Genomic DNA, 25921 nt, shown 5'->3' with positions numbered 1-25921 from the left:
TTGCCTCTGTTCTTCAGGGATGAGTCTGGCCTGTTTTAGTGCTATAATACCAAGTGACTCTCTAGCAAAAAAGCCTGTGATGTCTAGGAATGGAGTATTGAGCAGGTGGTGTTAACGCAAGAGCCACCTGCCATGGTTAGCAGGTAGCAGCAAACATGTGGAAACCACTTTTGTCTTGAAAGGGAAAAATGAGAGAGAAGGTTGGGAAATCGTATAGATTGTAATGAATGAGAGTCTTCAATGTGCTCTTCATTAAAGCAATGTCGAAACGGCACATGCTTTTGCACTTTGTCATCAATAGGGTTGGTCTCCCTAAATTCAACCTCCGGTTTAAACCCGACAACACAATAAGCAATGTAAATAAGATGCACAAACTTCACCAAAGTGACTCTGCTAGTGTCCTGGTTCATCAAGTAAATTGGGGGTTAATTTTCTTCTAATTTTCATTGCCTCTTGAGCCAAGAAAAAATATATTTTTTCACATTTAACAAAATAATGCAGTTGATGCAGCTCGGCCTTTTACTAGCTGCAAGCATATCTGCATTCATGCCGACTTTATTTAGAGGCACTGGTATTTTCACTTTTGTGTCCTTATAATTTTTGGGAAATTTATTCCCATTTAAGTTACGCGTTGACTAAGCTGTTCCAATTATTTTGAATTGAATACGCGGCAATTTGGCTGTGTATATAAACTCAAAGGTGTTTTTATGCATGCAATGAGATATGTGTGCTACATATACCCTGTGCTTGGCAGAAACTGTCCAGATCCACAGCTCTCGAGGCAGATCAAGGCTCCTCAGATGTGCATGCTGCAGTGAAAATGATATGCAGGAGTCTTTGCGGGAACAGCATTTATTATACGCACGTAGCAACGCAACCCAGAACGTGGGGAATATGCATTTTGGCCAAGTGTGGAGAATGCAGCATGGTCTCCTCAGGAGCTGACCGGTGGTGGAGGTGGCGGTGGTGGGCCCGAGGGCATTGGGGGAGGTGGGGGAGGCATAGGTCCACTGTGGCTCGTTGGGGGTGGCGGAGGTGGTGGTGGTGGAGCGGGGGGCCAACCACGGGCCCCTGGTGGACCTGGAGGTGGAGGGGGGCCGGGCGGCATACCTGCATAGAAAGAAGACATTGCCACTATTGTCTCGAAATTTGATTCCCACCTAATTTAATCACATGGCACAAGAAAAGAAGAGTCCACTAGGGGCTATCACCAACAGTTGAACGCTGGTGTAATGTGGCCATGGCTGCAAATGTCACATCTCAGTGGGCTTGGCTGCCACTGTGCATAATGATGACAATGAACTGGCTATTGGAGTAATGGAAGTACAGGTCAGCATTAATTCTTCTGCAAACCTTTCACTCTCAAATTTCTGGCCCAAAATTTTCTTTTCAGTCTACACATGCGCACCACAACTACATCGCAATGGTTCAAAGCTAAAAATCTGTGTATATTGCAAGAAAAAAAAACAACTAAGAATACCTTCACCTGTGGCAAGCAAGCAGAAATGCAACAAATGTTTAACCAGCCTCCTGCATGTGAACTCAGCAGGCTTTTAACCAGAATCAAGTAAATGTACTGTAGCAAAAAAATGCCCTAGACATAAAGTGAATTTTTTTCACAAGCAGTCACAAAACTATCTCCAATAAAGCTCGCAGAGGTTTATGAAAATCGAGCATGAAATAACAAACAACTTTGCTGAAAGCCACATCTCACCCATTAAAATTTTTGCAATGGTTAAGACGTGCATGCCACAATCTAGCGAAGACAAAAATCTGGTGCTTCAACTGGTTTGCCACCCACAGAATGTTAGTGAGTAGATCTTAAACTGTGAGGTTTAATGTCTTGAAGCAAAACATAGACTATGAGATTGGCTATAATGGAATGCTCTGGACTGATTGAAGCCACCCAAGGTTCTTGCTGTACTTTTGCAGCAGCTGCAATCCATGAAAACTCTGTGAAAAGGCACTCGTGGTGTGCTGAAGCAGCACTTTAAGGGAAATAAAAAGGAAGAAAAAAAAAAAAGAAATGGCTCCTTGCAAGAAAGCTTCTCTATGGGGCAATGCAAGGTTGGACGCTTTGGCATCAGGCAGAAAGGTGCTTCAATGGCTTGTGGAGATGGTAAGCTGCGGAAGGAGCGAGACAAGATAAACAGAAATGTGGCCGCACAGGCTTTCCATTCCAGCAGAACCCAGCAACTGTAAACTCGAAGACAGTAAAGTGATACCTTCCACAGGGAGTGTGCATTCCTATGCGCACACATTGTGCCAAAAAGCCACGGTCTGAGAAAGAGTGTTCAAAGATGAGTCAAATTTCTTCCGAGGCAAACATTTAGGCACTTCCATGTTCTAGTGCATCATCATCAAACTGGGTATCAAGGTCAAGTCAAAAAAGACGCCGAAAGGATGACAGATGTCTTGTATGGAGTGTATATGATACAGTCAAACCCAGATATATCGAACTCGAAGGGGATTTTGAAATAGTTCGATATATTGATAATTCGATATACAGTAATCGGCTCGGTACGCCACGTGCGATCGTGAATAATGATATTGTACTTGTCGCGCAATAAACCCACTTGCATAATGAACCCAACCCCCACTTTTGCCCCTGAGAATCTGAAAACACGTTCGGTGGCGCGTCCCTCCATTTTGACGTTTCATCCACAGCTCATTTATTGGCAGCGCGCCAACATGCTACGCAATAATAAGATCACCTTTTGATAGATCCTGGGTGGCAGGGAGCAAACTTGGCAGAGTGCCCATGATGGCTTGATTTCCCAAGCATGGTTCTATTTATCACATCATGTTTGGGACGGGCATAGTCCACTGCCACAAAAAAATCGGAAAATGTGATAGCTGCAAATGCCGTTTGAAGCGAACAATGCGAAAAGTCGGTGTCATGATTGCAGCTGTCCGTGCGCTTTCACTGATTCATAGATGTAAGAATGGACGACTCTCACAAAAAAAAGAAAAAAGAAACCCGTCTCTTAGCGTCCGCAGCCGCTGTAGCTTACATACGTTCGGCTGCATTGGTTCCCTCTCGTTCCTTCACGCACATGGCTTGCTAACGTTACGTGTTGGCACGCGGCAGCGATCACCGCAGATGCGCGCGCCTTTGGGGAAAGGGCGCGGCGCTGCCCCAGATCAGCCGTCGCCGAACCGTGCCCTCACAATCCTTCCGCGCATAGCTTGAAAACGTCACGTGGCAAACGGCCGAGGGTGATGCAATGTCTTTGGGGAAAGCGCACCGTCCAATGTGTGGTGCAGAGTTCGATATATCAAACGACCGGTGAAACTGAGTTCGATATATGACGCAGCTTTCCTATAGTTTTACATGGGATTTTCAAGGGCATATTCCGTGAGTTTAATATAACCAAAATTCGAATTACCCAAATTCGATATATCCGGTATAGACTGTATACATTTTGTCGGTTGATCGATTGGGGTTGGTTGAAAGTGTGATCGGTTGACTGACTGATTAGTGAATGAAACCAGCATGGCGTAACCAATAATCTCGCGTGTGTGTCGCTGAATTTGAATATGGCCAGTATTAGTGTGATAACGCTGTCTGACATAAATGTTCACAGCACATGGGCAGTTCTGCTGCACTTGGTTTTAGCACTCTTTCAGCTATGACAGTGAGTTCCCAGAAAACGAATTCTCACATGGAATCAAACTCTCATCATACTTGCAGCCACAAAATATTTGGGCAAATAGAGCACCTACACAAGACAATAACTGACACTGAAAACAGGATAACACTAAATATGGTACTACTATTTGAAATACTCTCGTTAAGTGGAACCTCAAGGGACTGGAAAAATATGTTCCGTTTATCAGGAGTTCCGTTAACCGAGAAAATGGGTTCCGCATTGCACAATCAGCTTCCGCGGTCCCCACACAACAGGCAGGCGCGCAATTTGCGATATATGCGGAAATGAATCCTGAAATGCAAAATTTGGGTAGTAAGGAGAACAATATACAATGGGCAAGAACTTTACTGCAAAAAGTATACAGCGAACGTTTTTTTTTTTACTCATAGTACAGGAATATTAAAAAAAAAAAAGTCAACAGACCGCTTACTCCTCTGCCGGTAGGATACAGTGGGAACTGCGATTTAATGGCTACTGAAAAATGACTTCATGCTCGATTGTTTTAGCTCTCGCAGCCGCTTCTTTTGAATGGCATCACCCATGCTGGACAGGCTGCGCACAAACAGTTCGGAGCCATGTTCTTGCTGTAAGAAACTCTCGAGCATTTGGACGGCCGACTCCGCCTGCAGTGGTGTCACCACGGAGTCAATATCCTCGTTCTCGAGCTCTGCCTCCTCGTCATCAGTTTCATGGGGGGCCAGACATCGGCTAAAATACTCTCCACAGTGTTTTGCGGGCATGTTGCCACATCGCTGTCAATCTTGACATAATGCCCATCGCAGCACAATTTTCCATCAGCAGGTCTTCCTCGGCTGCATCGCAGACATCAACATCAGGCTCGTCCTGTGTGCAGGGTTTTTCTGCCGTTGAGGCAAACCCAGCGTGTCTAAAGTAGTTGGCAATGGCCGTCGCGCCAACCTGCCACCAAGCGTCATCAAGAATATAAATGGCACGCAGGAGATCCACCTTGTAGTCCTTCCCTCGGTCCGTACATAACACCATGCTCCGAAGAAGGATTTTTCAGAAGCGCGACTTCAGTGCTTGAATTACACCCTGATCCATAGGCTGTAGTAGTGCTGTGGTGTTGGCTGGCAGGAATTCCAATGTGGTGGACTTCAGCCCCGGCACAGTGCCATGTCCAAGGCACTTGTCCACAAGGAATGCAACTTTCCTTTTCTCTCGCGAGAAGTGTGCGTCTTTGCGACAAATCCTTCTCTGAAGATGACCTGCGTCATCTACGCCTTACCGTTGGCCTGGTAGGAAACGGGCAAGTAGTGACGTTTTTGAAGCAGCGAGGATGCCTGGATTTTCCGATCACTAGTGGCTTTAGTTTGTCGCTTCCAGTCATATTTGCACCGATGAGGACGGTCAATCTGTCCTTACTCAGCTCCCCGCCGGTGCACTTCTCTCCTTTGAATGAGAGGGATTTTGAAGGCAGTAACCTGAAAAATAATGCCGCCTCATCCATGTTGTAGATGTTTTCAGGGTCGCACTCCTTTAGAATTTCAGGCAGCCGTCTTGTTTCCACTCTTCACATGCCGTCGTATCGGCAGCGGCAGCTTCCCCTGAAATGGCACGGAACACTACACCATTCCGGTCTTTAAACATAGTCAGCCACCCGTCGCTGCATGAAAAGCCCTCAATGCCGAGCTGGAGAGCGAATTCTTCTCCTTGCACGAATGAGTGGCCCGATGATGGGGATGTTTTCACTGCGGGCCCTTCGCAGCCAAAGCACGAGGCACTTTTCCAGATTCTCGTGGTCAGCCGATCCTAGTCTTTTTCGCTGGGGACCAAAGCTCGACGTTTTGAATGCCGCACGCAGCTTGTCCTTGTCTTGGAGGATTCTCGTCAGGCTGCTCTTCGGGACGCCGTACTTCGTCGCAAGCGCCGTTTTAATAAAGCGACCACTCTCGAAGTCATTGATAATATCCATTTTCTTTTCCAGAGCAAGCATATTGTGCTGTCATTTCTGCGTAGCCATCGGATCCTGACTTCGCACCAAAATGTCGCTATGACACCGAACAAAAGTTCTGAGGCTTAGGCCTAACTGAATACAGAATAGTAAGCACACGACAGCAAGCAGCAACATGGCGCACTGTGCGAGTAAACCCGAAATCGCCAGGAGGTTGGGGAGATTGTGGGGGGGGGGAGCAGTGATGTGCACCGCGATGGCGCTGCACTTGCCCAACTAGTTTTGGCTTCGAGTTTGTTTTCGATTCTTTTTATGCGATGGGCAAAAAACTTGAGTTCCGATTGAAGAGATTTTTTTTACATGCGTTGATAGAAAACCAACCAACTCTGATGAATTTGTTCTGTTTAACCGATTTCTGTTTATCGAGAATCTACTGTAATCATGTACCACATAAAGGGACAAGAGGATGGTATCTCTGAGTGTTTCCTTTAGAAACCGATACCATATTGTAACGGCACGGAAGAGAAGGAAACGCGATGCTAGCGCGCGGGACAAGCGTGTGGATACGAGGGAGCGTGCATGAGAGAACAATGAAGTGGGCAATCGGCGAGTAACTGTCTGTTTCTGTGACTGTGTCTCTTGAGTGTGATCCTACCCTGTATGCATCTGTCTCCTGAGTGTCGTTATATCCCGTAACAATATACAGAAAAATCTCGGTGATACGAATCTGGTTGATATGAATTTGGATGATACGAATTCGCGAAATTCCCCAGCCAGAGTGCATTGTGTACAATGTGCAAAATTTCGGATGATCCGAACACTCTCCCGCGCCACAAAGGATGATACAAATGCGCGAACTGCGTCCGCAACCTTGAGCACTCATCACGAGCAGTCCGCACCTCGGCGATGTGATTTTCTGTCGGGCTCACGCCGCGAAAAGCTTTCAGTAGTGCGTGGCCGAAAAACCACAGACGTCACAACTGCCGTAGCTGGCGGCGATGTACACAGCGAGTGTGAACGGACCGGACATCGTTGACTCTCTGAACGCGATCCGCGAGCAGTTTGTGACACCAAGCGGCCGGCATGTCACCATCTCCAGTCATGCTGTACACGCCGCGAGCAGTATGCGGAGGCGGGCGGATTGCACTAAGCCGACATCGCGATCGTTTTCCATGGCGTGAAAGGTTTGCAGCGGGGCGCGGCCGTGAGTAGTAGTCGGCGGCGCACACAGGCCGCTAGTCGCGCTGTACGCATTGCGAGTAGTCTGCGGCGCCGCGTGGCTGGCATGTCGCCATCTCTTGTCGTGCTGTACGTGCCGTGAGAAGTCCACGAAGGAACGCGTCGCGCGCGTTGCCGACGTCGCGATTGCCTGTCACACTTTGTGCGCCGCGAGTGGCGAGCTGTGACAGCGTGACCGTAATAAACCTTCTCGGACATTAGCAGATCTGCATTCCTTTTTACGATACAAAATTTTTAACAATAAGTAGATTCGTATCAGCAGGCAGCCAATTATTTGCTAAGAAGAATTCTTAGAACAACGCAATCACCTGATACAGTAAAGACCCTGACATTGTAATGATTTTTGCTCGTCCAAGTCTTTACCATACAGTAGATGCTTTCAGAGCCAGTACATACTGCAAGGCTAGCCAGCTCCCAAGCAGTTAAAGCAGAAAGGAAAGTAAAAACATAAAGGAGAGCAAACAATAGTCCCTGCTTAAGAAAAAGAGAGAGAGAACAAAAAAGTAAAGCCGAGACGAATGCTGCTTCCAAACAATGTTGCTTTTGTTTCAAGCCCCTTTCACCTTGGTTCAGGCACAGTGCAAGAAAACGCTGCCAGACAAGTCTCGGCTCGGGGTTTTCCAAACAGCCCACACAGAACCCAGAACCCTATACAGTAAGAGCTCGTTAATTCGAACTTCACGGAACCGGGAAAAAAGTTCGAATTATCGAATGGTCTCAAAAAAAAAAAAACTGACAAGAACCATTTGTACTACTGTAAATGTACTGTATTTAGTCGCGTACGAACCCGCTAGCATAATGAACCCACCCAGCCCCGATCTGTGCCAACGAATCTCCCCCCCCAAAAAATATAAAGGCGTCAGAGTTCTTCCTTTGGCGCCGTCGCCGTCCACAACACATTTCTTGGCAGTGGGCCAAGATGCTGCGCAGCGATAACGGCGTGTTTATCTTTTGCCTTTAGTTCCAGCAGGGTGGGGGGAAGCGAACTTGGCAAAGTGCCAGCGCTTGTCCGGTTGTGTAAGCCTCCTTTTCAGTACGTTCGCTTTATCATGCTATGAGCAACTGGGGCGGGCGCGTCTACCGCCACTCCAATAATCGGAACGCGCGATAGCAGCAAGCGGCTTTTGAAGCAGCGTTATGATCGCGGCTGACTTGCGTGCTTCCGTTGGCAACTGATGGTTGGAAGGACAGATGGCTATCGAAAAAAAAAAAAGAAGTTTAACCCGTAGTGCCCGCCTGAGATCATAGCCTTTCATGGGCATTGGCTGGGACCGCGCCAACAGTACTTATCCCTATTTCCAAATTAACAGGGTTGGAATTAATGAGTACTTAGTTCCGAGCTACGTTGCGCAGAAGAGAGAGCAGACAGCCGCCGCCGCCGTTCCCTCCCTTCAACGCCGCTGGCCGCCGCGCCGGTCATGGCACCATTTATGTTTTAGCCACCTTTCCATGGTTTTACCTGGTTCCATCTTCTGTCCCCGTTTTGGACGTGCACAGCCTTTAACTATGCCTTCCGATCGCGGAGGTGTTTCTTTACTTCTTTTTTTTTGGCCGCGTGATGTGCGCCAAGCCGCCCAGACGCGGCAGTGCATAGTGCGAATTATCTGTAGCGGAACCGACTCACGTTCGAATTAATGGACTTTTTTATACACGCTCTCTATGGAGCTTGGCCGGACTAAGTAGTCTAGTTCGAACTATCCGAAAATTCGAATTACCGAGGTTCGTATTGTATTGTATTGTATTGGGGTTTTATGGCGCATAAGCAACTGAGGCTATCATGCGCCAAGAGCAAGGTTAAAATCTGTTCTTATTTGAAAAGGGGAAGAAGGTTCGTTTAAGTTTACAGTTTATTCAGAACGTCTGCTTCTTTTAAAAAACTAAGAACACATGTTAAGTTTATTATTGCTCTTTCTCCTAAAAGTAATTTGGGATGGAAAGGGATGGCATGATCATAAAAAATAGTGAAATGCTTTCTCCGTAGTGTCTCTAGTTTTGGGCATGCAATCAGGATGTGGTTGACTGTGAGTACTTCTCCGCATTCTCCACACGTAGGCTTATCTTGTTTCATTAGTAAAAAATTATGTGTGAGATGTGTGTGCCCGATACGCAGACGGCATACTAAAACCTCCATGAAGCGTTCCTGATGAGAGCTTGTTTCCCATTCTTCTATTATAGGCTTTACGAGGTGCAATTTATTACTTTCCTGGTTATTCCATATAGACTGCCATATATCCTTTTGTTTTCATTTAATTAACTTTATGCAATCCTTATAAGGTATGCTTACTTTCTCTATTTCTTTCCTGCCTGCTTGAGCAGCACACACGTCCGCTCTCTCATTTCCTTCAATGCCCATGTGGCTTGGAACCCAACAGAATATTATGTTATGTCCTTGGGCTGATATCTTTATTACATCGTGTATTATGTTACCGAGTAATGGCATGACTGCATTTCTGGAGTTTAGAGCTGTGAGCACACTCAGTGAATCTGTATAGATAACACTGTTCTCAGTACCCTCGTACACAATTTTTGCTACAGCTACCCGGACAGCATAACACTCGGCTGCAAATACTGATGCACATTGAGGAAGCCGAATAATTTTTTCGGAGTTCCGATCCACTACAGCGCAGCCCACATAGGAGGCAGTTTTTGATCCGTCTGTGTAAAACTCTGTGCATTTGCTGTATTTCTCTTTTAGTGCGTGATATTCTTGTAATATATGTTCTGTAGGAGTTTCGCTCTTTTTGAACTGTGTAAGAGTGAGGTCACAGACTGTTGGAAAGTTGTACCATGGGGCCAGGGGCCTATTTTCTTGAGCGACATCAGGCAAGGTGTCCAGAATATGGAGCTCACGGCAAATGTCTTCAAATCGCATTATCAATGGTCTTGTTGTCTGAGGCTTATTTGAGAATATTGTTCGGGAGGGGCAAGTTGTGACAATCGGGTAACAGATGTGTTTTTTCCGTGTCCTTATTTTGAGGACATATGCGCATGTAAGTAAAGCTCGTCTATCTTTCAGAGAAGGCTCGTTAGTTTCAACACAGAGGCTATGCACAGGAGACGTTCTGTATGCACCACAAGCAAGGCGGAGGCCTAAGTTATGCACTGGGTCTAATTTCTTTAAATATGATTGCCTAGCTGCTCCATAAACTATGCTTCCATAGTCCAAGGAGGAGCGCACAACGGAGCGATATATATGCAAAAGGCATGCCCTATCAGATCCCCAATGTTTGCGTGAAAGGACTTTTAGGATGTTTAGGGATTGTGGAGGCTTTCTTCTTTAGTGCTTGTATGTGAGGGAGAAAAGTGAGTTTTTGTCAAAAGTAATGCCCAAGAATTTATGGTTATTGTTTATGGGCAATTTGATTTCATTTAGGTGTAAGGTAGGATTGGGCTGTATGCCTCGTTTGAGCGAGAACATAACTGCCACTGTCTTCTGCGGGGAAAATTTAAACCAATTTTCACTGGCCCATTTTGTTAGCTTATTTATTGTTAATTGGATCTGTCTCTCACATGTGGACATGTTGCATGACGTGTAGGCTATTTGAAGGTCGTCCACATAGAGTGAATACATTATGGAATTTGGTATTACTTTACTAATCGAATTCATTTTTACCACGAAAAGTGTGGTGCTTAAAATGCACCCTTGGGGCACACCATTCTCCTGCAGGAAGGTTCTTGATAAAGTGGTCCCAAGAAGTACTTGAAACGACCGATGTGACAAAAAGTCACTTAAAACCTTTAGCATTCTGCCACATATGCCTAGATCTGCTAGGTCGCGCAATATCCCATACCTCCGAGCCGTATCATATGCTTTCTCAAGGTCAAAGAAAACGGCAAGGCAATGCTGTCGGTGTATAAAAGCCTCTCTGATAGTGTTTTCAAGACGCACGAGATGGTCAGTTGTTGAGCATCCTTTTTTAAAACCGCACTGATGAATGTTTAAAAGTTGATGAGATTCTAAAACAAAAGTTAGTCTGATGTTTAAAACACTTTCAAATGATTTTGCTAAACAGCTGGTGAGAGCAATGGGCCTATAACTACCAGGAGATGTCGGCTCCTTTCCGGGTTTTAAAAATGGTATGACAACAGCTTTTTTCCACGCCTCTGGCAATTTTCCTAGGACCCATATTTTGTTAAAAAAGTTTAATAGTGCCTCTATGGCAGGTTCGGATAAGTGGGCGAGCATTTTGTAGTGAATTTGGTCAGGACCAGGTGCAGTTTGTTTACCGGCAGCTAGGACATTTTTTATTTCTTGTAGTGTAATTAAGCTATTATAGGGTTCTTTTGTACCACTACTTGTAGGGAGTTTTTGTTTCTCTGCTATGTTTTTGTGTTTTAGGAATGTTTGAGTGTAGTGTGATGAACTGGAAACTGCAGAAAAGTATTCACCTAAAATGTCGGCCTGTTCTTGTATAGTTGTCTGTACTCCGGGGGCTGTTAGAAGGGGAATGGTAAATGGAGAGTAGCTGCCATTTAGCTTTCTAACCTGTTCCCACATTTGTTTTGTTGTTGTTGAGCTATTTATAGAAGTTACATAGTTTTGCCAGGAGGCTTTTTCGGCATGGCGGCGGATGTAGCGGGCTTTTGCTCTTGCTTTTTTAAACTTGACGAAATTGTCCTGTGTTGGGTATCTGCGAAAAATTCCCCATGCTTTGTTTTGTTCTTTTTTTGCTTGTTTACATTCTTTTGAATACCAGGTTTTGTGATTTTGTTTCACCACTCCTGAGGACTGAGGAATTGCTATATGTGCTGCAGTAAGGATACAATTTGTGTAAGCATCGTTTAGTTCATCTATATTATATTTATCTAGAGTAATTTTTTCTAGGCTGGCCTTCTCTCGGAACAGTGCCCAATCGGCTAAATGCAGCTTCCAGCGTCGCGGCTTGGATGGGATGATTTGTGGTGAAAATGTTAAGCTGATTAGTATAGGTAAGTGATCACTTCCGGGTGGATTATCTAAAACGTCCCATTTAAAATCTGTAAAAATTGATGGTGAGCTGAGGGATAAATCAATACAGCTCATTTTGCCTGAACTAGATGAACAGTAGGTTGGTTTTCCGGTGTTAAGAAGACAGATATTATTACATAGTATACAATCCTCGATGATTTCGCCTCTCGTATCTGTTTTTCTACTGCCCCAAAGGATGGAATGTGCATTAAAATCTCCTACTATTAAAAATGGCTTTGGAAGCTGCTCTAAAAGATCTTCTAATTCATAACTACTAAATTTAAGGTGCGGCTCTAAGTATATGCAGCACACAGTTATAGTTTTAAAAGCCTGTAAGGTTACCGCTATAGCTTCAAACTTAGTTTTTAGTTTGTGTTCTCGAACTGCTATTCCATTTTTTACTACTATGGCAACGCCACCTGAGAGCCTGAGAGCTTGCTCTCGGTCGCGACGGAAGACTGCATAGTTTTTGAGTATGTTCTTATGTTTGGGACCTAAATTTGTCTCTTGCAAACACAAGGCTAGTGGTGAGTGAGTGGCCAATAAGTGTTTTATGTCATTTATATTAGTTAAAAGTCCTCTGCAGTTCCATTGTAAAAAAGCCATTTTGTATTAAATGAGTAGAGCAAGTTTAAGTTTTGTTTTCAGGCCCTCTGATTCGGGGCTTTTCTCGTTTTTGTCTATCCAAGGAGCTGTGCCGTCCGTCTGACGTCGACGGCACAGGACTGCCTTGGCTTGTGTCCATCGCGTCTTCTGACACGCTGGACGCCCGTGCGGACCGCACAGGTGTGTTTGTATTTCCCCTCACCGCATGGTGAGAGGCCTTGAGGCCGGCTGACCTGGGGGTCTGTGCAGCCTGTTTTTCTGGTGGTGGCGCAGCGCTGGCCGCAGCCACCAAGGGCACGGATGGCCCTGCTCCCGGTTCACTGTGTGAGACCTGGGCAGGTGCCAGAGTCTGTTGTGGCTCAGTGCCCTGTTGTGCCACAACAGAATAGGCCGGTTTTTTTGACAGAACACGATTTCGTGCTTCCCGGAAAGTTATGTTTTCTTTGACCTTGATAGTAATGATTTCCTTTTCATGTTTCCATGTTGGGCATGTGCGTGAATAGGCAGGATGACTACCCTCACAGTTGGCACACAAATGTGTCTGAACCTCACATTTTTGGGAATCGTGTTCATGGGAAGCACATTTTGCACATCTCGGCTGGCCGCGGCAGGTCTGGGAGCCGTGACCATAGCGTTGGCACTTGAAACAGCGGCGAGGATTTGGAATATATTTCCTGAGTTGAAGTTTCACATAACCTATTTCGACTGATTCGGGGAGGATACTTTGTGCAAATGTCAGGACAAGATGCTTGGTCGGAATCTCTTTGTCATCACGCCTCATTTTTATTCTGTAAACATCTGTTACGTTTTGGTCTGTGAGGCCTTCTAGAAGTTCCTCTTCGGTTAGGGATCTGAGGTCATCGTCAGAGATAACTCCGCGGACAGTGTTCAGAGAACGGTGTGGACTGATGGTCACTGGGATTTCTCCAAAAGACTTTAATGTGGACAGTTTATCATGTTGATGATTATAGAAGATTTCCAACAGAAGGTCTCCGTTCGGGAGTTTCTTTACGTTGTAACCCTGACCTATTACTTCTGTCAGTGTCTTGGTCACTATGAAAGGTGAGATTTGTCTAGCCGTTTTCTCAGCGTTGTCACTGTGTACTACATGAAATCGTGGGAACCTGTTTGGGTTTTTCAGGAAGAATTTAGAGGTTTCGTCGGTGCGACCCCTTTTTCGGGATCGATCATGTGAGAGTAAAGAAGCCATAAAATTATGTTGATGTTCGGCCAGGGTGGCGGCCGCCCACCACCGAGCCCAACAAGGGGACGGGACGGGAGCTTCCGAGAAAGTCCAGCCCACGCCAGCCTTACACCCTGACTATAACCAAATATGGCGTAACACAGGGTGGTTAGCCACACAAGGTTAACCCTTGCCGCCTGGAAAATGAAAAATCCAAGAAAAGAGGAGGAGACAGGAAAGTTGTAAGCAAGAAGACAGGGAAGCAAAAGATAGAGGGGAGGACAGGAAAAGGCGACTGCCGATTTCCCATGGTCGGGTCAGGCCGGAGGTGCCGTCTATGGGAAGCGTGGGCCAAAGTGGTGTGTTGCCTCCGCCGAGGGGCCTTAAAGGTCCAAACACTCGGCATCGGCTCAACCACCAGGATCCCCTTTTCCCCAGACACGACGATGCCACGCACGGCTAAACGTGGGTGCTCGGGGTCCGTGGTGTCGCACAAAACACACAAACACCTGCTTTAACAGGTGCCCCCTGCGGGGTATCGAGGTTCGAATTAACGAGCTTTCACTGTATAATAATGCACAGAGCAGCAGTTGCTTACCAAATCCAGGTGGAGGTGGTGGTCTCTGACCGAAGGCCTGCGGTGGAGGAGGTGGAGGTCGCATGCCAGGTGGTGGTGGGAACGGTGGGGGCATCCCGGGGGGACCTGCTCCAGGAGACAGAGGCACAATATGAAACAGCAATCACCCCGACCAACCAGACAGTCGCAAACAGCTAACTGGTCCTCGAAGTAAGAGAGGCCTTTAACACAATAGCATTAAGAGGCCACCCCATTCTCTAGAAAATCCTCCTTTGGCCATAGTAGTTCGCAAAAAATCATGGCCACGCCTCGGGCAGGTGGCAGTTGGCTGGTGACATGGTTGGGCTCTGACTGGTCGGTGGTTTATGCGAGGTTGCGACATCACACGACATCATGGTCAAGCTCACAGGCGGTGGGAATTGAACCTGGGACCTTCAGATCTGGAGTCAGACATGCTACCCTCAGACCAAACACGCATGTTTGTACTGCTAAGTTAAAGTGAGGCTTTATATCTGTGTAGAGCGCAGTTTGTCCCACCTGTTTGAGCTAGTGGCCGTGCCTTCGGACAAGCGGTAAGTGGCGAGAGAGAACAACTTTGGACAAAAGTCTCAAGGGCACACATGCACTTCGGAATTCGTAAATACATGGCCGTACAGATTTGCTGCAAGCCATTCAGGCCACGTTCGCATGTGGGAGGCATGGTGCAGTGCTGCTTTCCTTTTGGCTTCTGCTTCCTTTGTAACATGTTTTCGATTTATGCAAGTTTTATGCATCGCACGACTACATTCCTTGGGGAGCTACAAAATAAAGTGCAGCAATGGGTCAAAGGGGGACGAGAATGGCCAGCAAGTTCCCTTTCCATGATTCTATATCTTTCTCTGCCCATATAATAAAAAAAAAAGAAAAACTTCATTAATGCAGTCCTAATGATTTTAAATGAACAAGGTTTTACCTCACACGTGCATTCAACAACTGTACTAAGCTCCTCAAAGGTGACGAGTATTGTCCCCAACTGTTCCTTCGCTGCAGTCGGCATGCATAGGTGACGTGAGCAAGAGATCCTCACCCATCTGCGATGGTGGTGGTGGCGGCGGCATCCGGTCGTGGTGTGGTGGTGGAGGAGCACCCGGAGGAGGCACCATGCCAAACGGAGGCTGGTGCATTGGGGGTGGCGGAGGAGGGAGACCCACTGAAAGAGAGAGAGCCACATGAAGCCACTCGGAATTCGGTATGGCGTTTCACATTAAAATGCCTCCATGAGGGCTGGGCTCACAGATGAAATTGTATTTAAGCATCAGACCAGTCACATTCACTGGGCACAGACAACATCTGCATCACAGGTCTACCCTGCACAGCACATGGGTGGTGTGCAGGGTAGAACCCCTCATCAACTGAAGTTATCATTATACAAACATGCAGGCACAAAACAAAACAGAGAAATGCAACTAGGCAGGGTGTGCCAATACTAAGGTCCAGAACCAAAAGTGAATATACTATTCTCTGATGGCCCAGAACGCAAAAGGAACTGAAAAACTGCTCATATTACGTGGTTTGAATGAGATCAGAGTTTGAACTGAGCGAGCTTAGAACTAAAAAAAAATGTGTCCGCTGTCAATAAGCTAGCTTTCGAACGTGCGTAGCTTGGGCTCATGCACAACAGACAGCTGGGTCTGTATTGCAAGTTTGCATCGTTATCAAAAGTGTCGCTACTCTCCCCGACCTCGAATCATCTGATTGGTGGAAACAGCGGATCTGGAAGTGGTGGTGACATCCAATTACGGCGTTTCCACCAATCAGATGACTGGAGGTCGGGGAGAGTAGCGACACTTTTGATAACAATGCAAACTTGGAATATAGACCATTATCTCCCCAGACATTCAGTGAGGCAACAGAAGCACCTCGCAAGTGGTGTACGGCACCTGACTGCAGCGAGTGCTTATGAACTCATGCAAATGCGATATGTCACAGCACTCGAAGCAACACTAGGTGCAAAAGGTGCCCCGTGGAAAGCAAACAGCCCACAAATACATGAGAATGGGCCAAAGAATCTCTACCAATGTGGAACCCTTCAGTAGACCACTCAGCAGACTGATCTGTGCACCTGTCTCAATGTGAAAGCACATATATCACCAATGTGTGTTTGGTGCAACAAGGCACTGCTTAACGTGTAGTGCAACAAGTTTAACCAATATGCTCTGCTCAAATATCAGACAACGAAAATTTTCGTTCTCCCATCCGACAGCCCAATGCAGCCAAGCAAAGCTTACATATAACTCGCACGGCTTTCTATTCTGGTGAAACAATTCTGGCACGAGCGCGCATGTTCCAGGGCCAAAACGAATAGAGCATACCAGATAATGTCGGCTGAAGCAAACACTCCAAGCAGCACGATGGTCTCGGACTGAACAGCCAAACACTCCTCAACATGCCTAACTAATGATTCGACTGGATCGATGACCAAGTTCAAAACGAGTTTCTAAGGCTCTTATGAACACCGCCTGATGGCCGGCACAAGAATAGTTGTGACCACACTCATTTGCAACTGGTCAGTTTTCTTTGATAACCCTTCTGAAGAAAACTTTAAGCAGCACTGTGAGAAAAAGCTGAAAGTATTGAGACATTCCAGTTTCACCACTACAGTGAAAGCTCGTTAATTCGAACCTCGATAATTCGAATTTTCGGATAATTCGAACTACACTACTTGGTCCGGCCAAGCTCCATAGAGATCTGTGTATAAAAAAGCCCGTTAATTCGAACGCGAGTCGGTTCCGCTACGGATAATTCGAACTACGCTCTGCCGCGTCTAGGCGGCTTGGCGCACATCACACGGCAAAAAAAAAAAAAAAAAAAGTAAAGAACATCTCCGCGATTGGTAGGCATAATTAGAGGCTGCGCACGTCCAAAACGGGGACAGACGACGGAACCAGGTAAAACTATGGAAGAGTGGGTAAAACTTAAATGGCACCATGACTGTCGTGGCGGCCGGCCGGCAGCGTTGAGTTGGAGGGAGGGGACGGCGGCCGCGGCAAGGTCAGTGCATGGCCGCGCAGGGGCGGCTGCCTGCTCTCTCTTCTGCTCAACCTCCATAGCTCGCAACTAAATACTCGTTAATTCCAACCCTGTTAATTTGGAAATAGGGATGATGCTGTCGGCGCGGTTCCAGCCAACGCCCATAAAAGGCTCTATGATCTCGGACAGGGCACTATGGGTTAAACTTTCTTTCTTTTTTTTTTTTTGCGATAGCCATCTATCCTTCCACCCATCAGTGGTCAATGGAAGCACGCGAGTCAGCCGCGATCATGACGCGGGCTTTTAGTAGGTTCGTTCTGATGATTGGAGTGGCAGTAGACGGCGCCGCCCACCCCAGCATGAGCAAACGTACTGAAAAGGAGGCTTGCACTACCGGACAAGCGCTGGCACTTTGCCAAGCTCGCTTTCCTCCCCCCTGCGGGAGCTAAAGTCAAAAGATAAACACGCCGTTATCACTGCCCATCATCTTGGCGCACTGCCAAGAAATGTGTTGTGGACCCTGACGGCGAGCGCGAACGACTGACGCATTTATTATTATTATTTTTTTTTTTTCAGATTCGTAGGCACCAGAACGGGCCTGGGTGGGTTCATTATGAGAGTGAGTTGCAGCGAGTTCATTACGCGACTAGACTAAATACGGTACATTTACCGTAATACAAATGGTTTTGGTCAGTTTTTTCGAGGCCATTCGATAATTCGAACATCGGATAATTCGAACGTTTTTCCCGGTCCCGTGAAGTTCGAATTAATGAGCTTTTACTGTAGCAACAAGCATCAAAAAAACTTGCTTGAAAAAATTTGCACCAGAAACATCCCTGTGGGTCATTTCTTCATGGACATCTCTGAGGTGCTGAGAGAAATTTCAGGTTCAAAAAATTCTCTCCTAGAGAAACCGGCATGTCTTGCCAACATGTTGGCCCACTGGTCAACTTCAATGAAAGTGGTAGGCTATGATGTAACCCAGGGACTGGGTATCTGATACATTTAACAGAACTGTTGGGTTCATCAAAGTGCTTCTTAGAACTGCGATTCCAGTGCGCACATAGTGCCTAGGACGAATTTCAACACGTGAATTCATACAATGCCTAACAGACACTGTAACACATGATGTGCACTACCGCGTCACTCCAACTACAATTTTGTTCTGATCTCTGATCTGCACGAAGGTTAAGAGCAGAGGTTCGTTCAAAAATCTCAACCTTTCCTCTAACCATCTTTATTACCGTGGCTAACATAATGCAGTTGCTCACAGCAGACTTTTCCGCTATACAGCCTTCCATTAAACTAGCGACTGTTTACGTGCTATTTTAGGGAGGGAAGAAGCCAGGGTTCGTATATGTACGTTCTGAAGACTGCCGGGGGTTCCCAGAGGCCAACGAGATTGAGAGATCCCCCTGGTTGTGACTCACTAGAGGGTGGAGGAGGTGGGGGCATGCCTCCCGGTGGGAAAGGTGGCATTGGCCTGAAGGGTGGTGGCATGGGTGGCATGCCACCCGGCATGGGTGGTGGCGGAGGCAGGTTGGGCAGCGGTGGCATCGGCAGGCCTCCTGCAATGGACATAAGAGTGTCACAATCAGATCACACCACTTATACCCCCATTTGGGAGTATTACATAAGGAGTGGGCACAGGTATAAGCAATCGTATGCACAGAAAACATATTAATCATTAAACATAGTAGTTATACAATTATAAAATGTGCAGAAAAAGTGATACAAGATAAAGTTAGCATCAACAACTGCACTAGCGAACCGCCTGTTTCTGCTGCATCCGGGGTCTGCTTGTAGGCCCTAGCGTGTAAAGGGGATACTTTTAACAAGCATGCAATAAAATTAGACTAGTTAAAATGACACAGATTCCACAAGTGCATAAGGAGTGTAACTCATTAGCCCTCAGGCACTGAATGATGCATCAGATTTCCTTCCAAAGGTGTCGAAGGACCAATAAATGCCTGTGTCCTGATGGTGCCATTATTCTACCAGCCGTTATGAATCACCACACAACATCACAACCACTGAAAAAATCTGATCTAGACAGAGGCTAAGTATCATTTGTATCGCAGCTGGGTTTTACATTTAAAGCAAGCAATGCTACTTACCCTGGGCACCCTTATTTCATTTCATTTAATATTAATAGACAATTCATCTGGCTTGCACAAAATTCCCACACATTAAAACGAGTCACCCAATGAGCACAAGTCTACATCATACAAGCCTGCTGACAGGTGTGCTTGCAACCCCCCTGCCTTACACTGCATAAAAAAGCAGGGTTAGTCCTCACTTGCTCATAGTACATACAACATGAAAGCAATGACCAAATGCCCACTCCTGGACAGAGCAAGCTGACCCTCTTCCAGAAGAGGTGAACTTCCAAGGTCATAACTACATGCAGCGATCGAACTGTTAGTGGTGATACCACTCCCCTGTCAGCCGACTCTAAGGGCAGACAGGACTCACCGGGTGGTGGTCCTGGGGGCATGGCACCCAGGGGCACGGGGGGAGGCAGTCCGGCCACCGGTGGGGGTGGGGGAAGCCCACCAATGGGAGGTGCATCTGCAAATAGCTGGTGGGGACGATCCGAGTGGGCCAGTGGATTCTGGGCAGCCAAGAGACGCTCTGAAACGGAGAAAGATGCAGGATCCCTGTTAAAATTCCAAAATGACACACGGGCTATGGGCAGGGATGCCACAGACTTCAGACTTGGACCACCCAGGGTGCTTCAAGAAGCGGTGACATTGCACAGCATAGAGACATGTCCGTGCCTTGCGTCCACCGGAATACTATAGCTGCCACAACTTATACCCTAGTCACACAGGCAGCCCAGCTGTGGTTATTCTTAACCACGGTTACCGATCTTAACTGCGGCTATAGCGTATCGTGGTTTGGTGTTGCCACACAGGCTGTCACCGTTCTTGGCTAAGGCAACTTGCGTGTTTCCTTTCCTGTGAACCAATTATTTTTATTATTAACGAAGAGGCAGCCCTGGGTTGTGCGATGTCACCTTGAGTCACCTTGAACAACCTTGAAGATGAAAGACAGATACCCAAGTGATCCTCCGTCTTAACATGCTATTTAACCCATGGTGTTGAATACATTGCATTGTTCAGCCAGAAAATGATAAAGGCACTGCTCTTTATCAGATCAGGAGGGCGTGGAGTTGTTCCCAGAGGAAATTAACGGCGCAAAACGTCATTCAGCATGGTCATAAGAACAGGACTGTATTACTTTAAGGCATTACCTGCACTTAAACCTCCACTTAAGGTGGCGGTCCCACTCCAGCGGTGAAGAGACGACATTTGTGATGATATTCATACGCCTACTGCGCCTCACTCGTTTAGTTTATAAATGTGACTTTAATATATTTATAAAGTTTATTTCCTCCCCTTTCTAATGGTGCATTTGATTTATAAATATCTGCAACAATGTTCAAGCTGTAAAGGAAAACACAAAGGTAAGAAACGGCTTTTCAGCTCTACTTGTCTCGGGAAAAGCAAAATTGTGCAAAATGTTTTGCACCTAGAAAAAAACCGTTCGAGATGTTTTGAGATTAGATGTTAATGAACAAAGTTAAGCATTTTTATTACTGTGTATCGCATAGTTTATTAGCCACGCGCCTGTGAAAAGTGTATAAAACAGGTAATTATACGTACAATAACTTTCAAGATATGCATTCTGCAGCGAAGATTTTTTGCGCAGTTGGAGGTCGTACATAGTTCGCTTTTTCCTGAAAATATCATCTGTCTGCTTCTTTTAGTGTAAAAGTTATTTGTGATCAAACTTAGCGTTTTTTGTAAAATGGCTAAAAGTAAATGCTAAACTGTTCAAGTAAAGCTTTTCTCTGTGCTGAAATTTCGCGTGGAAAAACTTTACACCTCGCTGTCAGAGGATAAGCATCGGTTTTGTTCTACGACTCTCGAGGAATGTGCACTGTCAGGATGATTTCAGCTAATTTTTTCGTGGTTCACTTGAAGCGCGCGAGCTCTTCATGAAATATTTTAAGCATGATTGAAATGGTCCATGGCTTGTTTGTTTCTGGCGAATATAACTTAAAGGTTCGGGCTTTCGTTCCTTTATTCAACCGGTAACAATTAGCAACTACAAAGTTTACAAAAAGCAAAATAATAGTGAAATAACAGAGCCATGTATGATAAATGTAGTAGGTAGCGCCATCAATGAAATTTCATGTGCACTAAAATGTCACAGTTCAAAAAAATTACGAGGATGGCGCCACAAACACCCTGAACCGAGGGGTACAGTAGAATCTCGATGATACGATTACGGCTGGTACGAATTTCGGGATGATACGAATTTTAGGAATGCTTTGAACGGACTACATTGTATAGAATACGTTAAGATTCGGGGTGATACGAAGAGTTTCTGAACCTGCCGCGATTGATACGAATGTGCAAACCAGTCGTGCATGCGAGCGGGCCGGCGCGGCTGGCCTCAAGCAGGTAACATAACCGACGCGGCCGCCGCCAACTCCCTCCCCCCCCCCCCCTCCCCCCGCTGCGAATGATAGGAACGAACGTTGTACAAAGGCACAAAGCCACTGAGCAGCTCAGCGCAAGAGCTCACAGGGGGAGAGGGTACCCACCGCGGCCGCTGCCTCTCCTCTCCAACGCCTCTCACCCCACTAGCCACCCTACTCCCCCCTCCCTTTCGTAGCAAACCGACGAGCACTAGACAAGGACGGCCAAGGCGAAGCACGTGCTCAGTCGTGTACGTCACTCATTCGCTGGCAGCTCATTGGTCTATCGAAAAGTTGTCTCGCTGGCTGTTCCCAGGAGGACTGTGATGCTGGCTGCCACTACAGTAGTTCTCCGGTTCTCCGTTCGCCGCTTCTTTCTGTCGTTTGCTGTGACGTGAACTGCCCAAACGTTAGAAAGACGCAAGCATTCGCTGCTGCCGAAATGTCGCGGAAGCGTAAAGCCCTTTCTTTTAAGGAAAAGCTTGAAGTGCTGAAGAGGGTCGACGAAAACCCTAAGAAGAAGAGTGTCGACTTAGCAAAAGAGCTAGGGTTGGCACCGTCAACACTCTGCACCATTGTTGGGTAGCGAGATGTCATCTTGAAGAATGTGCAGCACTTCGGTGCGAACGTGAAGCAGGCTAAAACAGCGACCCATGTCAAGCTGGAAGAGGTTCTGCTGACTTGGTTCCGCGAAGTGACAGCGGCCGGCGTCAACGTGGACAGCAAGGTGCTACGTGAAAAAGCCGACACCGTCGCGCTTTCGCTTGGAATTGAAAATTTCCAAGCGTCTGGGGGATGGCTGCACCGGTTTAAGGAGCGGCACGGACTTGTCTGCCGGGTCGTCTCAGGTGAAGGCAAGAAAGTGGATCAGTCAGCTGTAGATGAGTGGCTGAACACGCTGCCGGCGCTGATTTCCGAGTATGCGCCACGTGACATATTTAATGCCGACGAGGCGGGCCTCTTTTTCAACCTTCCACTAGAAAGAAGTTTGTGCGTAAAAGGCCAGGCATGCCAGGGCGGCCAGAAAAGCAAGGAGAGAGTAACAGTACTCTTTTGCTGCAACTCGGATGGATCAGAGAAACTCCAGCTTACCGTCATCGGTAAGTCGAAGAAACCGAGGTGTTTCCGATCGGCGGAGCGTTTGCCTGTCTTTTACAAAGGCAACCAAAAGACGTGGATGACTGGAGATTTTTTCCGCGAGTTCTTGACAAGCCTTGATCGGAAAATGGCGTCAAGAAACCGGAAAATTTTGCTTTTCGTGGACCAGTGCTCTGCCCACCCAAAGGAAATGACATTCAATAACGTGAAAGTCAGGTTCCTGCCGGCGAACACTACCAGCCACCTTCAGCCACTGGACGCTGGGATAATTAGAAATGTGAAACATCATTTCAAAGGACTTCTAGTGAGGCGTCTGCTGGCAAAAATTGACCTTAAAGAAGCAAACTTGCGGATCAGTCTCTTAGATGCTTTGCACTTTCTAGCCATGTCGTGGGATAGTGTAACTTCAGACACAATCTCGAACTGTTTTAGAAAGTGCGGATTTGCCATCGGACTTGCTGCGGCTTCGGCAGGAGATTGTCAAGAGCCAGACGAAGACCTCACGATTGATGGCTGGGACAATCTGGAAACTGAAGCTTCGGTTCGGGACTTCGTTACCGCGGACGACAATGTCGCGACCTGTGGGCTGAGGTCTATTGAAGACTTGGTCAATGAAGCGAATGATTGCGAAAGTGAGCCTGACAGCGATGGTGACGCTGATGACGAGTGTGATCAGCCACCGTCAAAGGCAGATACTCTTCACGCTTTGGACGTTCTGCGCCGCAACGTAAGTGCCAGCAGCGTGAGCGACGAAACCGCGGCACGGTTTTATGCCTTTCAGGCGGAGCTTGTCCGCGACATTAACAGCAAAAAAGTGCAGACAAGCATTACGGACTTTTTCGGCCGCAAGTAGTTCGCCATAATAAACTTTGGTTCATTTTCAATTCATTCCCATGTGGATGTTGACTTGTTTTGAATCATACGAATTCGGGATGATACGAATATTTTGCGTGCTCCCTTGCAATTCGTATCATCGAGATTCTACTGTATTTACGAGAGGGTATTGTGCTTCTACAACGTTTTCCCTCTGCCCTTTCCTTTTCATCGGGCGAGAGAGGTAAACACTGGCGAGTCGGGTCGAGTGGTCGGGTCGAACTGAGGTGCAGGCGCTTCGCGCATGCGCAGTAGCGCTACTTGAAAATGGTTCCTTCACAAATGTACACTTGCTTGCTTTGAGATTTATTTATTGCCACGAATTAAGTGTGTCATACTGTTTGTGTGCCAAAAAGTTGCCAGTTAAGGCTCTCGCGCGTGCAGCTGAGGTGCGCCCCGGCTACAATCAACACTGTACCCCGGCGAACGAAACGTGCTTCTTGTCCAGTACAAGTACTGGCTTTCGTTAGTCGTTTCTAGCTTTTTTAGTAACACACATGATATATGCTTGTGTTTGGCAAAAGCAGGCATCTTTCTGCTCATGGGGCTGCCTCGCACGAGAAGCGAATAACCGCTAACATGGGGAAACCGAAAAACAAAGGCCTCTTTCCTTCCTCAGAAATGACTAAGCGGAATGAGCAATTCAAAGAACAGTGCTGTCATAATTTCAACCTAGCAGCTAGAGATACATCCAGACAACGCGAAACCTCTGCATTCTTATTATCGAGTCAGTCCTACATTGAAAGTGAGGCAATGAAATCTTGCGCGTTAGAGGGTCGGTATCATGCAAACCCTCAAAGGAAAAATAAAACTTGATGCTATGGAAATTATCAAATAAGGATAAGAGGTTACGTGCCGCACAAATTTATTGCATGATATGAATTAAGATTTTACGAGTTCAGAACAAAGATAGAAACGGTAAAAGAAATACTAAAATTCTGCTTCGCTCTGCACACATGATAAAGAATGCATCGGCTGCTAAAGTGCAGTTTATTTACTGGTATCAGCCCAACTGCATTGCTGTTTGTTTATTTTCCATATCTTAGGCAGGACAGGAAAGAAAATGTTACGAAAGTGTGAATAAATTTGACTTTGCCGCCGCAGCCGAGGGAGGAAAAATAATGGTTGGCAGGGTCTTAGTTGCTTGTAGTCTTGGAGCGCCCCTCGCGCCGCGCTTTTGTCACAAACAACGGAACGGCACTGGACAAAGAAGAATTTGGCACTAAGCGTGTCAGTGCAAGCAGCGAAAAAAAAAAAAAGAAAACAGTTCGAACCCGAACGCGGTCGGAGCTGGTTATTCCGCGTCTTAGCTCCGCCACAAAGCTATCTTCAGATGTTCGCGGTGTTAGCATATATTGTGTGGGTGTGGAATTTAGGCTTTTTTTTTTTCAGTGGCAACAAGAAAAAATATCTTCTTTCTATGATAAAATGAATAGTAGGGCACGGAACTATAACACTGCATAAATTAATATAATTTCAAAGAGCGTCTCCCTAGGAGAAATTGCACGAATACTTGTACCCTCTGCCACTTTACTGGTACAGATAAAATGTTTCGACAGTGTGCCAAGTACAACTTGAAAACCTGAACATGCACAAGCATGCCTCTTCAACCTTCCTACTGAAGTTCCTATATAGCGCAAGCAGTGCAGGCTCCAATGAAAAGGAGAAAAAATTATATAGTGGGCGGCCGAAGATAATCACCAGCGTTTCAGTCATGTTTTCTTTTCTTTTTTCCGAATGTTGCGTTCCGGTGATGATAGTAAAGGTAACGTGCCGCAGTAGCTGCCGGGGATTTTTTCGGTGAATGGACAAGTAGGAAACAGCCATGTGAAGCTTCTCCAATACAAAAATGTGATGTTGAATCGGGTTTTGCCACTGCATTTCCGTTGTTCCCTTCACTAAAAATTAAAAAAAAAAAAAAAAACGATGAGGCTCAACGCTGCTGAACCGAATGTCGAGCTTTAGCTCAAATGAGAGAAACCACAGTAATCAAGAGTTCGATGAAATGCAGCCTGATCAGGTGGTGGCATAAAAAAATATACAGGGTCACTGACCAAGTCAAAGTTTCATGAAAACGTACTAACTTTTCGGAAGCCCCACAGCTTCGTTGTTCACAATGGAGAAACCAGATAAAAAGCATTTGTTTATATATATATATATATATATATATATATATATATATATATATATATATATATATATATATATATATATATATATTTTATGAGAGATAACACTGAATTGGTTTCCCGTTTGATGCTTTTATTTGCGCTTATTTTATTTTTTTATACATGCATGATGTCCCGTCCTCTTCCTAGCTAATTACGCTTCTTG

At 46.2% G+C, this 25921-nt stretch overlaps 1 protein-coding gene across 1 annotated transcript in view; it reads right to left on the bottom strand.

Moving 5' to 3' along the window:
• Positions 1-834: 834 nt before the first annotated feature.
• The window catches only part of Spx (Spliceosomal protein on the X), a 44011-nt gene continuing 18924 nt past the window's right edge, over positions 835-25921 (bottom strand). Inside the window, exons 6-10 of the mRNA XM_084597522.1 lie at positions 19603-19761; positions 18558-18695; positions 15185-15307; positions 14140-14244; positions 835-1110 (exon numbers count right to left, since the gene is read on the bottom strand). Of these exons, the coding sequence (XP_084453648.1) occupies positions 935-1110; positions 14140-14244; positions 15185-15307; positions 18558-18695; positions 19603-19761 (701 nt within the window). The 3' untranslated portion in view covers positions 835-934. The remainder of the gene's footprint in view (positions 1111-14139; positions 14245-15184; positions 15308-18557; positions 18696-19602; positions 19762-25921) is intronic.

Source organism: Amblyomma maculatum, chromosome 3 (assembly GCF_055883805.1).
Source record: "Amblyomma maculatum isolate TAMU_Amacu chromosome 3, ASM5588380v1, whole genome shotgun sequence".
In the NCBI taxonomy this organism is placed as follows: domain Eukaryota; kingdom Metazoa; phylum Arthropoda; class Arachnida; order Ixodida; family Ixodidae; genus Amblyomma; species Amblyomma maculatum.
Note: the sequence above shows the minus strand (reverse complement) of the source record. Positions and strands in the feature narration are given on the sequence as shown.